The following is a 17465-nucleotide window of genomic DNA, read 5'->3' on the forward strand; positions in this document are numbered from 1 at the left end:
AACTCAAATTTTATAATTCTCATATCTTTGAAACCTTATGGTGTAAACCTCTGATATTTCAAACTTTTACTATTAGTATTCAAAGTTTGCAATGTCAATTGTCCAAATGAGATTCCAAAGTTTTATGGATTAGAAAACTATATCTAAATAGCAACTAATTAGGTCCTTTGATCCGGATCCGTTTAAAATGAAACTCTAAAGGCTTAGTTAGATCAATTAGATGTTAATAAAATGTTAAGAATGAGTCGGAATTGTTTTAAACCCTTTGAAACCCTTCCTAAGCATAACAAAATTTTTAATTAAAATGTATGAAAAAATACTGGTTTGTTTCTTGGGAATTTTTTAAATGAAAATTTGATTAGTGTTTATTGGGGTTTAAGAAATATTTGGGTCCTCAATAAAAAGAGATATTCTGGAAAAAAACATGGAAGGCAAAAACGTTGAACTGCAAAGAAAATTGCCAGATAGTGAGGTTTAAATTTAATTCCATTAATACATTAGATACATATATATACATGTTTAGCAATATTAAGCGCACAGTTGGAATATTTGGAGTGTTATTCAAAGAACAAAATGTTTAGGTGATATTTTGATTATTTTCTTCTTCTTTTCTCTCAATCCTCCATTCCTGGAGGGCAAGGAACATATCTGAAATGTTAGAAATATATAGTGGTCTGCGTTTTTATCAACACAATGAAGACGAAATTTCTATTTAAATTTTGATTTAAATTATACGTTTACAAGTAAACAAAGATAACCTTCTCTTTGTTTCCATGTTTATGTGTATCCATGCTGTTTGAAAGCTTAGTAGAAATCAAACATTTAAATCAAAAGTTGTCTTGATTGCAAATTGATTAATATACGACTGTATTTTTATTAGTTCAGACAAAGAGGAAGAGAGGTAATTTTCGCAAATTTTTATATCTATTGGCCTGATATTGAAGATAGTTTATGTCGTTGTAACTATAAGAGTTCAGGGGTCAATATAATTCCCTTTTCAATCCCATTTGGGATTGACAAATTTGAAAGAAATGGGGGCAAATTTTTTTTATATGATAATTAAAAAAAAATTGGGGGCATTTTTTTTAAAAATTGGGGGCATTTTAAAAAAAATTGGGGGCAATTGGGCAAATGTGTGAGTTTTTTTTTAAAAATTGGGGGCATTTTATTTAAAAATTGGGGGCATTGGGGCTAATGTGTGAGTGGAATTTGAAAAAAAAATTTTATCTGGGGGTATTTTTTTTAAAAATTGGGGGCATTTTTAAAAAAAATTGGGGGCAATGGGGCAAATGTGTTAGTGGAATTTGAAAAAAAATTTTTAACTGGGGGCATTTTTTTCAAAAATTGGGGGCATTTTTTTTCAAAATTGGGGGCATTGGGGCAAATGTGTTAGTGGAATTTGAAAAAAAAATTTTAACTGGGGGCATATTTTTTTAAAATTGGGGGCATTTTTTTTCAAAATTGGGGGCAAAAAATTATTTTGGGATCGAGAAAATCAGCTTTTTTGGGAATTATATTGACCCCTGTAAGAGTTGCATATCCGATTTACAACAGTACCTTTAAAAACATTTCCTAATCAATAATATAGAATATTTCCTCGTTTTTGTTCAGTTTATTAAGTGCTAATTCTTTTTATAGATTCTGACTACGAAGCAGGTCGTATTGTAGAAGATCCACAATTAAAAACAAGTTTCAAAGTTTTTGCATTCTTGTTCAGGGGTACCGTAGTCAATCCACCATGCCACTCCATAAATGGAGAAGGTCGGGTCTGAGAGAGCATGTACTTTTTAGTATTCATGTTACTTTGCGGCTGTCCTAATACTTCACTGTGAATGTATTCCCCCCCCCCTTATTCTTATTTTTATCTCTACTTGATAAAGATTGATGTTAATTGGTACATTCATGTTATGAAACGATAATAATGTTGTAATCGTATTGATGTTAATTGGTACATTCATGTTATGAAACGATAATAATGTTGTAATCGTATTGATGTTAATTGGTACATTCATGTTATGAAGCGATAATAATGTTGTAATCGTATTGATGTTAATTGGTACATTCATGTTATGAAACGATAATAATGTTGTAATCGTATTACTGAAAAAGATAATTTTAACCGGATTTTTTCTATTTAGATCACCCTTGTAGACCTTTATAAACATATATATATATATAAATGTTTTCTTTAATCATGAAATCTATGAAAGTGGGTTGCATTGCATTCGATGGACCTATGGACATAAACTAATATTGTACTTACCCTTTGCATGGAATATATCCATTAGCTGTATACTTGATTATAGAGTTCTGCATCTGAGGCAAAGGTTTAAATGTTCCTAACTCTCCTGGCCCAGTCTGAAGTAGGGAAATATTTTAAATTTTGTAAGAAAAGTAGTATTATTAAAATATATTAAATATCTATCTACAATATTGCCAACAAAATGAGACTTTAATGATGATCTGAAACTCTATGTTGAACTGAGGGTTCAGTTTGGTAAAATTTGGACTTAAAAATAGGTTTGACATGCAATGAAAAACAACTTCTACAACTCGCAACAGGAATCAGACGAAATTTCCCGGAAATCGAAATTCGCGAAAATTGTTTGAAAGGTTTTCTACAACAATATTCGCGAATATCGTTGTATTTTCGACGCATTTTATCAAAACATTTTCGAGAAATTGGGTTCGAATTTTGCGAATATTGAAAATTTGAAAAACCCGATCCGCCTGATCCTTTGTAATATGGCAATCCTGTTATTTGAAAGACCCGATCCGCCTGATCCTTTGTAATATGGCAATCCTGTTATTTGAAAAAGTGTAAGTATTGACGTTCAATTCAAAAACATTTTTAAAGAACACAAAATACATTATTCAGTAAACTTCATTAAACATGATAAATGTGTAATGTCAAATCGTCTTCTAGAGATTGAATTAGTTGTGTTTTAAATGCCAATCGAATTAATAGACTTTTGGTGTTACTTTGCCGCAAACCATGATTTTCTAATCCTTATATCTTGGCAACCCAAAGTCTTATACATTAATCAGATATTTTAAACTTTGAATTCTGTTAGATCAGAAAAGTTTTAAATATCAAGAGTCTACACCATAAGGTTGCCAAGATATAGTGATTAAAAAATTTGAGTTTGTGGCAAAGACTCATTTATTTTGATGCGAAATACAATTTGGGCTCATAATTTAAAAAAAAAATATTTAAAACTTGTAAAGATATTGTAAATTAAACAAGAAAATGTTTTAATTATTGTAATACTGGGCTTTTTTATATGCAAAATTTAATTTTGACCGTCCATAAACTTCTACTGGGCTCATGTGTGAGGTCCCATAAAAAATTTGGGCCCGATTGGTTTATCTGTTTTGACAAAAAAGCAAAGTATATAAATAGATTGATGTTATTATTCATAAATTATTATGTTTAGTGAAACACACTTTAAATATTGTACATGGGTTGTGAACACTTACACTGTCGAATAGTAGAACTTTAAGTATAACAACTACAATTGCTAACACTGTGATAGATATCATCGCAACTACTACTCCAACATCGTCCAGGAACATCTAAAAAATTTAGAATATAATAAAAGGTATTTCTATCACTTTATTATATATCGTCCAGAAACATCTAAATAATTTGAATAGAATGATAGTTATTGCCATTACTGTAATATATATCGTCCAGAAACATCTAAATAAATAGAATATAATGATAGGTATTACTATTACTGTAATATATATGGTCGAGAAAGATCTAAATAAATTGAATATAGTGATAGGCATTTCTAACACTTTAATATATATCGTCCAGAAACATCTAAATAAATTGAATATAAAGATAGATATTACTATTACTGTAATATATATCGTCAAGAAAGATCTAAATGAATTGAATATAGTGATAGGCATTTCTAACACTTTAATATATATCGTCCAGAAACATCTAAATAAATTGAATTATTACTGTAATATATATCTTCCAGAAACATCTAAATAAATAGATTATAATGATAGTTATTGCTATTACTGTAATACATATTGTCAAGAAACATCTAAATAAATAAAATATAATGATAGGAATTGGTATTACTGTAATATATATCGTCAAGAAACATCTAAATAAATTGAATATAGTAATAGGCATTTCTATCACAGTAATATATATCGTCCAGGAACATATAAACAAATTGAATATAATGATAAGCATTGCTATCACTGTTATCGCCCAGAGATATCTAATCAAATAAAAGATAATGCTAGATATTGTAATCACTGTAATATTTCGTTCAGACACGTCTAATCAAAATGAATATAAAAATATATATTGCTACCACTGTGATATATCGTCTAGAAACATCTGTTTATTTCTACTGTATCATGAAAGCTATTACTATCACAACAATATATCATCCAGAAAAATCTAATTCTAGTGAATATGATAAAAGTTATATATAAAAACTAGATGAAGGGCCCAACCCCGTTATGTATAAAAACTAGATGAAGGACCGTTGAAAAAAAAAATTTAAATTTTGAAAAAATATTTTGAAAATTTTGTTTAAAAAAATTCGATTTTTAGCCTAAAGCACCCCCGGCCACCCATGAGTGTCCACAAAAAAATTTCAGCCTTATCGGTTTAGCCGTTTGGCCGGCTATACGCAACATATATATATATATATATTTACGAATGTCTTATTTTATCATATAGATATCTAGATATACACCTATTTCTCGAACACAGTCTAGAATTTAGGTAGGAAAATTAAGTTTTATTACAAACAACACCAGAGTAATTTTAGTAAAAAAATTACTGTTTCATGTTCTTTAGATTTTATCAGAATAAGAACTAGAATTCTGGAGAAGTAATTCACACAAATGTTGAATAATTTTTGCATTTGTAAACAGGGAGACCAAATACACGTCAAAAGTACTCTAAATAAGGCAAAAAACGAGCAAAAGTCCTTTTTTCTCGCTTTTTATAAGGCAGAAAACGAGCAAAAGTCCTTTTGCTCGCTTTTTTAAGGCAGAAAACGAGCAAAAGTGCTTTTGCTCGTTTTTAAGGGCAAGAATGTGTTTCAGAACCCCAACTGTTTATTGCTAAAATTATGTAATTATATAAGTGGTGTTTATTGCTAAAATTATGTAAATATATAAGCGGTGTTTATTGCTAAAATTATGTAAATATATAGGAATAAGGGTTAAATCAAATACAATTATAAAGTATGTCCCGGCCATGTCAATTAATTGGATCCAAAAAGCAATTATTTACAAATGAAAGGGATTCTGGAAATTACCCTTAAATAATCATTTATTTAATAATGTTCTATGCAAACATGCTGATCATGAAATGTTAATTAAATACAGATTCACCCACAACGAATGAGACTTCAGAGACGACTGTACGGATTTATTGAGAATGCAATGTAATGGATTTAAAAAAAAACTTTTTTCTTTGCCCAATTATTTAGTAAATCATTAAAATGCTATAAACAGAAGACCAAATCGAATCGTCATATTTAAAGGGGTTTGGGTCTCATCCTTTATGTGTAATCTAGTGTGTTCAGGGTTGGCCACCAAGGATGAGACTGCAAAGACAACATATAAATCTTAACGAACGATGATCCCAAGTCTGTCTTGAATTTAGTTTTCTAAAGCTTATTTTATGATTAAGCAAAGAAAGAAACAAAATTGAAGTTGCAGGGAATAATGAATATAAGGAAACAGACAGTAATGCATATCGTACAGTCGTCTCTGAAGTCTAACTTAGCAACGTTTTTAAAATCTGAGCTTATTCACGAGGTTGAATTCGTATATAGATATTGTACAGTGGAATACAATAATAACTTTTAAGCTGAATTTTTTTATGCATTGTGCTCTAAACTACTCGATTTTGGATTTTTTTAATTGTCCAAAAAAAGAAATAAAAAAATTGTTGCATAGTTAAAACGTTATTTTTAAATTTCGAGTCGCACGTCAATTTTTGAAAATTTTATCTATTTAAAGTTTTTGGAAGACTTTCGTTTTCTGACTCATTTTAAATTTCAACGTTTTTTTAAAGATGGTTTGGAAAATTGAATTAAGCATAAAATGAGGAATAACATGAGATTTTCAAAAAAAAAATTATTTTGTTATTATAGTAATTTTTTTTAGCCTATCCTAAATTTGACAAACTTACATGTGTTTTCTATGAACTTTTGATTAGCTGAACTCCAAAAAAAGTCCAAAATCGATTACCTCCTATTTCACTTAATCCGTTGATTTTGAATAAACTAGATGATACTAATTGCTTTTTAACAATATGAAAATATACTTTTAAATCAATTTAATGTTGTCTCCTCATTCCACAGTTTGATAGGGAGGAGTGTAGAATATAGGGTGATACAAGAAGAAGTAAAAGTAATCAGCTTTATATATAAATAGATACTAGCTTGGGATGAGTTATGAATCCAAACAGACAAACAATTAGCAAGAGATTATATTCTTTTTTATGTATAAATAATTAATGTTCTTGAAAATTATAACTATCAATTCACGCACCTCTGCCCCTTTAGTAAAAGTAAATTCAACCTATATGAAGCATAAAAACTGACCACGTCAACCTTGTAGCACCGGCTAGTCCTGTACATAGATGCTAGGTACAGTACAAACTGGGACCGGAAAGGTTGACCCGGCTTGGAAATTTAAATGTACTACGGCTGCCCGCGCGTGGAGTGTAGAATTTAGGGTGATACAAGAAGAAGTAAAAGTAATGAATCAAAAGCTGCATAGGTTCACTAGGTTCTCTGGGTGATGTCAACCCTTAGTATTGAAATGCAAAATATTTTTTGCTTTAACGTGATGAACTTGGGTGGAAGTAGGTTTAGGAAAACATCTCGATTTTGTTATGGATAGGGGGGACAATTCGACACTTTGTGATATCAAACTATGTAGAAGCTGCATTTAGTTCTAAAAAATAAAATAAAAGGCTGAACTTTTGAATTCAGCATGCATTGTGGTCCTCTACACGGATCATAAAGTAAATTTGGGATCGAATCCTCAACAAAACTCAACATTTTGCCGAAAAACCGAAAACGACTTCCTCCTGATGCACACATAGAACCTAGGCACCAAAACTTTTATTATAATTATTATGAAATCAACTTCTATGAATATTCTTAAAATGGTTTCTATGTATCAGTGCTAACCTGTCTCTCTTTTTTCTTTTTAATTTCATCATCCATATCTTTATGGAACCCTTCTTCATCAACTTCTTTCACAAATCCTTCAACATCTCTTTCCTCCATTTTTCCTGCAAACATATGTTTCCTCTTGAAAATACGAAAATGCGATGATTTTCTAAACCCCTGAAACCATACACTTCAGGGGCGTATTAAGGAATTTGTCCAGGGGGGGGCTTAATTTTTATTCTCCAGGGGGTTCAGCTCAGCACCCATTAGGGGAAGGGGCTACCTCATTAGCCCCCCTCCCTAAATGCTCCTCTGATACTCTTCCGGGGGGGAAGACCAAAATACGCAATATCTCTTAAATAAGTTTTAACGAGTATCTTCGAGAATCAGACATGGCACTGTAATATATGGAGGGTCATTTAACATTACGTCTACAGTTCCTTTAGATTTGTTTATTTTGAATCTTGTTTCATTACTAAACTATACAAGTTTCATGACTAAAATATATTGCATTGTACAACATGTATCCACGCCATTTTCAAAAATTAAAACTTTTCCAATTTGAATTTTATAAACAAATGAAGGGGCAGGTGAAGGCTTGAATACTGCTTTGTTTAATGCACTAAATCACGAATAAAGGAAAGTTGTGTGGCCTAAATAACGAAGGAATTTCAAAATAATAAATTTTTAAGGAGTTACTGTATGGGTTCCTCGATCCGGATTGTACAGGTTTGGTTTAGGAAAGGATTATGAATTATAAATAATATTTCGTTAGCTTAATTCATTATACCATAAATATTCCATTTTTACAGAAATAAATGTGATTTATTTTTTTCAAGGCATTCTCTTTTATAAGCAATATTTACAGTAATGAGTAAAAAATTATGATTTTATGAAATTATTGTGTAATTCTTACTCGTGAATTTCATAGTGAACGTGCTATAAAGTAATCATCGTGCTATAATGTTCAAATTATTATAGCACACGTGCTATAAAGTTTTGGTTGCCGGACTTTCTTAAACAAATTTAGGATATTTCCAAAATATTTTTTTCAGTTGAAATGAAAATAAAATTGAAATCAACTTTATGTTTTGACCAGAGAAAGGGTTTTGACTACTGATTTGTTTCAAAGCTAATTTCATTTAAAAGAGCCATAAAATAAGACTCATAAGACAAGTACACAAGCGTTTCATAAAATTACCTATAACACTATTATTTTGGCACGACGTGCTATAAAGTTTTTAGACTTAAATTTTCTTAATATCTCGAAGGTTCCTGCCTTTTAGATTATATTTTGTCCCTCGCTAAAGCTCGGGACAAAATTAAATCTAAAAAGGCTTGAACCTTCTCGATAAAGGCAAAATTTCTGTCCAAAAACTTTATAATACTGCGAACCAAAATAACAGTGTTATAAATAGTTATTACAGTGTTTCTTAACTTCAAGTTGTATTTTTAATTATTATTTTTGTAAATTTAACTTTTGTCAACCCTCTCTCCAAATCTGATTATTTTGTTTTTATGCAGAGTTACAAACAAAGAATGAGACTTCAGAGACGAATTTATAGTGTCTGTTCCCTTATATTCATAATTCAATGCAACTAAAAACTTTTTTCTTTTCTTTGCCAAATCATCGAATAAGCCATTTAAAAATCACATTCAAGGCAGAAGACTTGATTTAGATTTTGAATCGGCATATTTAAAGAGTTTCATGTCTTCTTTACAGTCTCGTCCTTTGTGGGTAACCCTGTATTTCATTTTTACCCTTTGTTCACAGCTAGAGAAATCTGTATTTCTCTCCCCAAATATATATACATGGTAATGGAGTGACGATTTAGATATTGTCTTTGTAAATGATTTTTTTATTTAGTGAGGTGGGTGATGATGCAGCAAGGTTCAGTGTAATCCGTAGAAATTTCGTCTAAGCAAGAGTTAAAAATTTGTCTGTTTATGTTTTGATTGCATACTTTTGTACTTAGTAAAATGAGAAATTCCATTATTCAACGTTTTGCAGAATAACAAAACAACCTTATACCATTAACATGAAACATATTCAAGCCGTAACTTTATGGCCATTTAAATTAGGTAATTTAGAGCGCTAATCATTAACAAAGACGACTTTGTATTCCTTACTTAATTCCTATGTTTAGTGAGACACCCTGTATTTGGTTATATAGTCTAATCAAGGTTGTTTGAAGGAGGCGTGATGTGCAACAAGTCTTTTAGCATCTATCTATCTATCTATCTATACGTTAGCCTATTTAAGAATCAAATAATATATAATAAATATTTATAGAAAAATCTCAGAAATTTAAACTGAAAAAAATCATTGACAAATAAAGTTTTTTTTTAAATTCAAGATGGTTTAGTGTGTATTGTAACTGGTAGTATACTATACAAAATTGTATACATATCACCTCTTATATAGAATAGACATAAGCACTGATTAATACTGTACTTAATTCCTCGGAATAGAACATAAATACACAGAACCAGGCGGAACTAAGCCGTCCTAAGCCTAGAACGAGATTTATTATGATAAAGGAGGATTACGGAGGACGTATTGTTGAATGAGAGGTTGGTTCTATACTCGAAACAGGGGTAGGTTTATACACACACGCGGCCTCACAACCTCCCATACAGAGGACAAGGGAGGATGGAATAAAGGGGGTGGGACTGCAGGAGGATGAAAAAGGGGGGTATATCAAAATGTCATTGGAAAGCTATAAAATGTGTTGCATTTCATAAAAAATCATATTGCATTTTCCTATTTATCGCGAAACACTTCATTAAAGATTAATCTTAGTTCTCTATTCTAAAGAGCTGAGAGAAATCCAATATCATGTACATTATGTACAGAGAAATCCAATATTATGTACATTATGTGCAGAGAAATCCAATATTATGTACATTATGTACAGAGAAATCCAATATTAAGAACATTGTACAATGTACAGTGTGTCCCACAAAACATGACAGTTGGTGAATAGTTTTGAATGACTTCTTCCACATACTGTATTAGATATTAAAGACATTTTGCAGTTCATTTCTTTAAAAAAATGTTTAACTCATATATTACTGTGAAATCAATTTTACCATGATACAACCTGTCATATAAAAAAATTATTAGCCTCTTTAGTATCAAACAACTTATCAAGTTATGGAAAGAGACATTTTAAAGTATTCACCAACTGTCATGTCTCGTGGGACACCCTGTACCTCTACCAATCCATCTGTAAAATGCAAAATTACTAACCCCCAGAAATCTTATCTTTCTGATATTAAAGCCCCGCCCCCTCAAAAAAAAAAAATATATATATAAAAATACAGTTTATACGACAGCTTTATTTAGTGCAGAAATTCGACTTAGGTTCCTCATTTTCATTTCGAGTCTCTCTGTTGTTTAAAATTAAGTCAAAACAATGTTAGAACTAACAAATTTAAATGTCCAAACTTAGCTTGAGAACTTTTGATAAAATTCACATAATAATCCAACATAGTTTTAACACTTGCTTTAATGTGCAGTGTAATTGGTTGTATGATAAGGTTGCTTACTCTCGATGCTCTCCCATGTACGGAAAATGTCGTCTCCTAAGCGTAGATAACAAAACAATATATGACGTCACTCTCGCCTCTATAATCATTGAAGTCATATTAGGTTTTTACCTATCTTAGGAGACATTTTCCGCACATCGAGAGTCAACAACCTTATTAAAGAATATTAGTACTGGGTTACCAACACAGGATGAATATTTTCAAGGTACAATTCCATATAAACCTACAGATCGTTATGTTCAAGTTTTTAGTTGTTGTTAAAGTCTCATCCTTTATGAAAGACCCTGTAATACGAAACAAAAAGCGTCAACTAAGAACATTTAATAATGCTTGATTATTCTCCTGTATAGCCAAGTAGTGATATTTTTGTTCGGAAATTTTAGGAAAGCTTGCAAATTTTGGGTTACATAAGAAAGAAATTGTTTTTATTCATGCAGAATATGTAGAATGTAACATAAACTTAACATTTACTGGCAAACTTCAACCATTAAACTGGACTTGAGGAATTAAAGGAAACATTCAAGTATTCAAGTTTTACAATATTCTCTTTTGACAACAAATACTGAGTTAAAGATTAAAATTTTATTGTAAAATAAAACGAATAATAAAATAACAAGATTATCATATATTCTGGTTTGATAAACTGAAAGAATTAGAAAATGTAAACTATGTGGTATTTGCATAAACATAATAGTAAATATGTTTAACAAGCATATATGGCATAAAAAGAACATATTTTATTGCATAGTGGACACATCATACACTTACGTATAAATCTCCGAAGAAAATTCCTTTTTTGTTGGTTTTAACAAAGATTTATTGGGTATTCTTGAAGCTAGAGGGATCTATAAAGACATGTATATTATATATAGACAATAAACATTTTATTTTCTAATTTCTATTTATTAGTGAGCTAGTGAGGTGGCTACTGGCTAGTGGTCCAGTGAGCTAGTGAGGTGGCTACTGGCTAGTGGTCCAGGATTCTAAGGTTTCCAGAAACAATCTTGTTCTCAAGAATAGCTCCAGAAGGAATATCTATCCTGTCTCCATGATTTGCAATGATAATTACAGTTCCCTGAAATATGAAAATTATTTTTAAATACTAAGTTTTCACAGGTTTTAGTGTTTACTGTTCATAAAACGTGTTAATAATCCGCTAAATATATACTTGTAATACATTTTTATTCATATAATTAATTGCAAATACTTATAAAACGTATTCCATCTTATTTTATAGTAGTCTTCAATTAACTGTAACTTATTGATTGAAACTAAATCATTAAATTGCTGGCTAGTATACAGCCTTGTCTGGAAACTAATATTTCGCTCACATGTATATATCTGTATATTTGTATATATGTTAGTTATAACTGGCCAAACGGCTGGACCGAACTGGCTGATTTTTCAGGAACCCATGGGTACCCTGGGGGTAACATAGGCTAAAAATAGATTTAAAAAAAAATTAGATAAAATTAGATAAAGTTCCACGGAAAAAGCCGGGCACTATAGCTATTTATATATATGGATTAAATGTATCTAACTGAACTAACCCTGAGACTGACTCCTCTACCGAAGGTAACATCTCCTGATACTGTGAGATGATCTAGTTCAAGCAAACAAGGAATAGATCCAAACCTAAATAATTATTAATTCATTGATTATTATAAATGTTGAGAAAACAATGTTTACTACAATGATGTTTGAACTGTAAACTATGAAATATGATCTTTTTACAGTGTAAGAGTGTACACTGAACACAGTACACTTTATACTGTACAGTGTAAATTGTAGTGTACTGTAAAGTATGTACTGTACTGTGTACCTGGATAAGAATGGGGAAACCTTCTTGAAATGATTATCTCCAAGTTTAACCAGGGGTGTTGAGGGAAACATTCTCTAGAAAGGAAACAATTATGAATAAGTTTGTAAAAAACTATTAGTTTATGTAGAACTAGTGTATACTCAAAATAATAATATGTTGCAGGCTCCTAACCTTAGGTGACATAACTAGAGAACCATTATCTAATGAATACAGGTTGGACATCACTAGCAGCAGATCACTTGTCTTCTTTACTGGTAAAAACCTGGAACAAAATATTTAGTCAGGTTGGAAAGTCTAGTCAGTGTTTATCAAGTCTAGTTTATTGTCAAGTCAAGCGTCAAGTATGTCCACTGTCCAGTCTAGTTTGTTTGGTCTAGTGTCTGGTATATCTGGTCTACTGTCTAGTATATCTCGCTCTAAACTAAGCTTTCTGTGACCGAAGAAATATTGTGTGAGGAGTGGTCTACCTGGATCTAGGAACATTGATACCAATGCAGTTCTCAAAACATATATTGTGTAGGGAGTGGTCTACCTGGATCTAGGAACATTGATACCAATACAGTTCTCAAAACATTTCATGGCAGCTCCTACAGCAGTCTCAAGCTGGTATACATTCACACCTTTATCTGAACAATAATATATATGTTAACCACTTTACACTCTGTCTACAGGCTATTATAAGGAAGATAAATACAGTCTCCAGGCTATTATAAGGAAGATAAATACAGTCTCCAGGCTATTATAAGGAAGATAAATACTACAGTCTCCAGGCTATTATAAGGAAGATAAATACAGTCTCCAGACAAATATAACCAATAATAAATATTGGTATATGTTACCTAAACTTTTAGGATTAACGATGATCTCCATATCCAGTGTATTCTCCTGCATAATCCTCTGGATAGAGTCAAGGTTAATCCAAAGATTGTTTGTGTTGAAAACATTAAACTTCTTTACAGACTTGAAGTCCTCTTCATGTTCCTTCGGGACCTGGGCAACCTCCAGCAGCCTCAGTTTACCCTCGTAGTTGATGAGTGTACCTCCCTTAACATCAGCTCGTGTTTTATCTGTAACCTCCATAACGAACTCGTGATTCTGGGATAAGCAGGTGTTGAGAATATTCAGGTCTACTGTAGCTCCCAGGTTATCAATGTTGGAGATAAAACAAAACTTCTTCCCCTACAAAACAAAATATAGTTGAAAGGATTAGAACGAAAACATAACAAAGAATTTAGTTTGGATTCTGTTACTCATTCTAGCCTTATTGAAGTTTTTAATTTTTTGGTTAAATAATCTACAAGCACTGCATGACAACTACTGCAATTCAACTTCTCCAAGGATTCTAAAGACCAATCTATCCTCAAAAACATACAGAGCGCGGTAATGAACAAACAAGTAATATAACATCCCATCAAATTAACTAGGAAGGGGTCTTATCGACCATAATTGTTAGACTTAAAAAATGATGAATCTAAAAACATCAGTTAAACATATTTATTTCCACCTGTAAAACGAACTCATCAAGAAGTCCACTGTTGGCGAATGCTTGATAAAAATCTCCGTGACCAGGAGGATACCAGGCCTCCATATCATCCTCAGGTCTAAATATTAAAAATATATATATTCAATATATTCCAAATCGTTTAATAGTTGGAATTAAGTTTACCACTAAGTGCATATTAATATTAAAAAAACTAATTAAACTTACAAAATAAAGTGCATATTTCCAGGGAATATCAAGTATTCAACTCAATGGCATTGATAAGGTTTGGTCCGGTACAATCAAAATCAAGTCAAAATAAACAAAATTTACTAACCTAATACTTTTCGCAATAGGCATGAGAGATTCCTTATGAATCCTTGGGAACCGGGATTGATTAAATGTTTTAATAGAAACCTAATCAATCAGATTATATTTATCCTCTATATAATTTCTGAGCTGGGAACTTAGTTGTTGGATTCTTAAAATCCCGATCTTGACAACAATTCACCGAATGATTTAATTTGTGATATTTTTAATTTAGCAGACATGTACAAAGCACTGTACACTGTAAACGTGTAGTGTATGAATGTGTACTGTGTACAATAATGACATATATATAAATCTGTTCCTTGAATCCGCTGTATTTCCTGATGATCTTCATTGTATCCTCATCTGTATTGAAACTGAAAACAATAAAATACTAATCAAGAACACAAACTTAGCAAGGATGTACACAGAGGGGGGGGGGGGAAGGAGGCAGTACCCACTGGACCTTTAAAGGGGGGGGGGTGCGTGGAATATGTTAAGTGGGTAGGAGTTTGGACTGAATTTGTTCAAATACATAAGTGAGTTGAAGTGAGAGAAGAAAACAATCTACCTGTTCATGAGGACAAGAGGAACATTAGCATCGTATGTTTTATTGAGGTATTCAATCTGCTGAACTGTCAGATCAAGGAAGGTTAGATCATTTCTCACTGTAATCACAGACTTAGGACCGCTGAATATATAGATAATGTAGTAATACACAATTTAGAACTACATGTTAAATTCTGATGCAACTTAAAGCAGACCACATTTTGAATATTCCAGATCAGGGTAATATGCTGTTTATTGTTTCTGTCTGTATGAATCTGTTCTGAAAGAGTAAAAAAACTATGGTTTTCAGGGGAATATCCCGGAACATCAAAAATATTTAAGCCCCCCAGGGACAATTCCACTGTACGCCTTTTTTTGGTATAATTAGATTTACAGACGTTTCGAACAAGCAAACTTAATATTTGATACCTGCAACCCATGCTGGTCCCTAGACCACCGTTTAGTTTTATAACAACCAAACTGTTAAGCATCTGCTGTACAGCGGTTTTGTCAGTGCTGACGGTCAGATCGTTATAGTTCTTGATCTAAACAGAAAACAATTGTTCATTAACATTCTAGTTCTTTAAACAGACAGATAAATGGGGGAAATGGAAGGAAAATTAAAAACCCGACCAAGCTCAGAAATATATAAATAATAATTTAACTATGTTCAATATTCATTGAGGAAACCAAGTACATTTTTGTTTTCACATTTCTAGTTAAATTAAAGTTAATATGGGTTTACAAGTCCAAGCTCAAAAACAATTCAAGGAAGGATTAATTATGAAACATATTAAACACCGGGCTTGCGTGTTAACTGGGGCAAGGACGTAAACAGCAATAAGAAAAAATTCATTTCCAAATATGCACGATTAAAAAGTATAATATACAAGGTGCCGCCCAAAAAACTGAAGAATAGTGGTGTACACTGTACAGACTTGTTTGTAATCGGATTTTTAAGATTGAGACCAATTTAAAAATCTACGTACAATTTCCGATTCAATAAGCCTAAGTTTAAGATTGAAGATCTAAAGATAACAATTTTTCATCCCCTTGCTATACCACCTTCCAAAACGGAAGTTGGTAGGGGGAGAACTCATAAAAGTATTAAACCTGCGTTTTTTTCTGTTAAGTTTTGTAAAGATAAATCGGCTAAATAGTAAATTATAGCGATAAGATGAAAAATCAATAATTTACCGCGCCCTCTGGTAATCTGTCAATCTTGTCCCAATGAACGGAGGGTCCAGTTTCATTGATGAACTTGCTGAACAAGCGCTGGAATCCATCGAAATCTCGCTCGATCACCTTTCATAAATTAAGTATTATTTAAATAATATCAAATATTCACAATTTTTAGTAATCCTCACAAGTAAACCTTACAAGGAAAAATGATATACCTCTCTTTCTCCAGTATTGGCAGTGCGCGCCAACTTCTCGAGTTCGTGCGCGAGTGAGATCTGGGCATCCTTCTTAGTAAGCTCCTTGAACTCCATACTAGGCGATCTCGTGTGTCCGAACAACTATAAAGTATGAATTAAAAATCGATAAATATTTTTAAAAATAGTTTAAATAAGTAATGAAATACAAAAAAATGAAACCTCCTCTCCGAAATTAGGAGTTTTCGCGTGTAAAGGTTGAGCGCTCATTTTTTCAAATTAAAAGAAGTTGCGGAATTTCACAAAATAATTTGCGGATTTTTAGGGTTTTAGAACTTACAAGATTTCCATAGTTTTCCTTAATATTCGGCGACATTGAAATGTACCACTTGTTGAAGTCTCAGTAAAAAACTGTTTAGAAAAAAGTAATGATTAAAACACAAGTGTTTTATGACGGTATGCTTGATCAGCACTTGAAACAAGTATGTTTGTGCCTGTCAATGCCTGGTACACTAATAAGTCCGACACTGTCTTAACGAAATGAAAACACATTTCACTTACGCATAAGCGAAAGTGTACCCGGTTTTAAAAACATCAAGTTACATAAATCTTTTATAATAAATATTAGTTTTATTTAACAAAAACAATTATGATTATTGATCACGTGTACAAATATGGAATGACTGAACAAAACTACATGATATTTATCATTCTAAAAATAATCTTAAACATACCTTGCGACCGAAAGGTTTAATTTCTGCCATATTTTCTGCAGAAATATGCTTATTATTATTATTCAAGAACGGAAAGGTAAAGTATGAAGCAATTATACCGTGCAAGACGTAACCTTGTAAACTAAAGGATAATGCGAAGATAAATTGTGTGCAAGTGTTTAAACTATAGGCATTAGGCAATGAATACAAAACCGTTCTCTTTTCCCTTTTCTATATTAATTAATTATAAAATAATTTTTCAAATACTACCCGAGTAGAATCTTAGAGTCGGGAACCTAGTCTTAGGCGCCGGGCCGACCTCCTCCGACCCTCTGTTTTTGGAAAAAAATATCAAATTTCACAAAATATATGGAATATGAGCAAAAACCATTAAAATATTTGAGCATTCCTCTCCCCATCCCTTTCTTCAAGCACCCCTCCATATGTCCCAACCCCAGTTTCTGCTGTTTCCCCCCAAGTCTGATAGAG

General features: G+C 31.7%; 2 protein-coding genes across 4 annotated transcripts; both read right to left on the reverse strand.

Annotated features, from left to right (window-relative positions):
- Nucleotides 1-13: 13 nt before the first annotated feature.
- Nucleotides 14-7392, reverse strand: LOC111701582 (uncharacterized). Its single transcript, XM_023472926.1, has 4 exons — nt 7194-7392; nt 3481-3576; nt 2264-2358; nt 14-648 (listed from the first exon to the last, which is right to left on the reverse strand). Exons 1-4 carry the CDS (start codon nt 7305-7307, stop codon nt 615-617), a joined length of 339 nt encoding a protein of 112 aa, XP_023328694.1. The 5' UTR covers nt 7308-7392; the 3' UTR covers nt 14-614.
- A 3940-nt stretch (nt 7393-11332) lies between these two features.
- Nucleotides 11333-17094, reverse strand: LOC111701584 (UTP--glucose-1-phosphate uridylyltransferase). Of its 3 annotated transcripts, none has more exons than XM_023472930.1 (14): nt 16998-17094; nt 16285-16407; nt 16085-16192; nt 15317-15432; nt 14910-15029; nt 14661-14715; nt 14367-14446; nt 14054-14150; nt 13389-13728; nt 13082-13175; nt 12721-12811; nt 12550-12623; nt 12278-12362; nt 11333-11802 (listed from the first exon to the last, which is right to left on the reverse strand). In XM_023472930.1, the coding sequence occupies exons 1-14, from the start codon at nt 17025-17027 to the stop codon at nt 11695-11697; spliced, it is 1521 nt and encodes a 506-aa protein (XP_023328698.1). In that variant the 5' UTR covers nt 17028-17094; the 3' UTR covers nt 11333-11694. The 3 variants fall into 3 exon arrangements, with proteins under 3 accessions (XP_023328698.1, XP_023328697.1, XP_023328696.1); XM_023472929.1 differs by lacking the exon at nt 16998-17094 and adding an exon at nt 16604-16694; XM_023472928.1 differs by lacking the exon at nt 16998-17094 and adding an exon at nt 16486-16588.
- Nucleotides 17095-17465: the final 371 nt, after the last annotated feature.

This window comes from Eurytemora carolleeae, unplaced genomic scaffold (assembly GCF_000591075.1).
Source record: "Eurytemora carolleeae unplaced genomic scaffold, Eaff_2.0 scaffold432, whole genome shotgun sequence".
NCBI lineage: Eukaryota > Metazoa > Arthropoda > Copepoda > Calanoida > Temoridae > Eurytemora > Eurytemora carolleeae.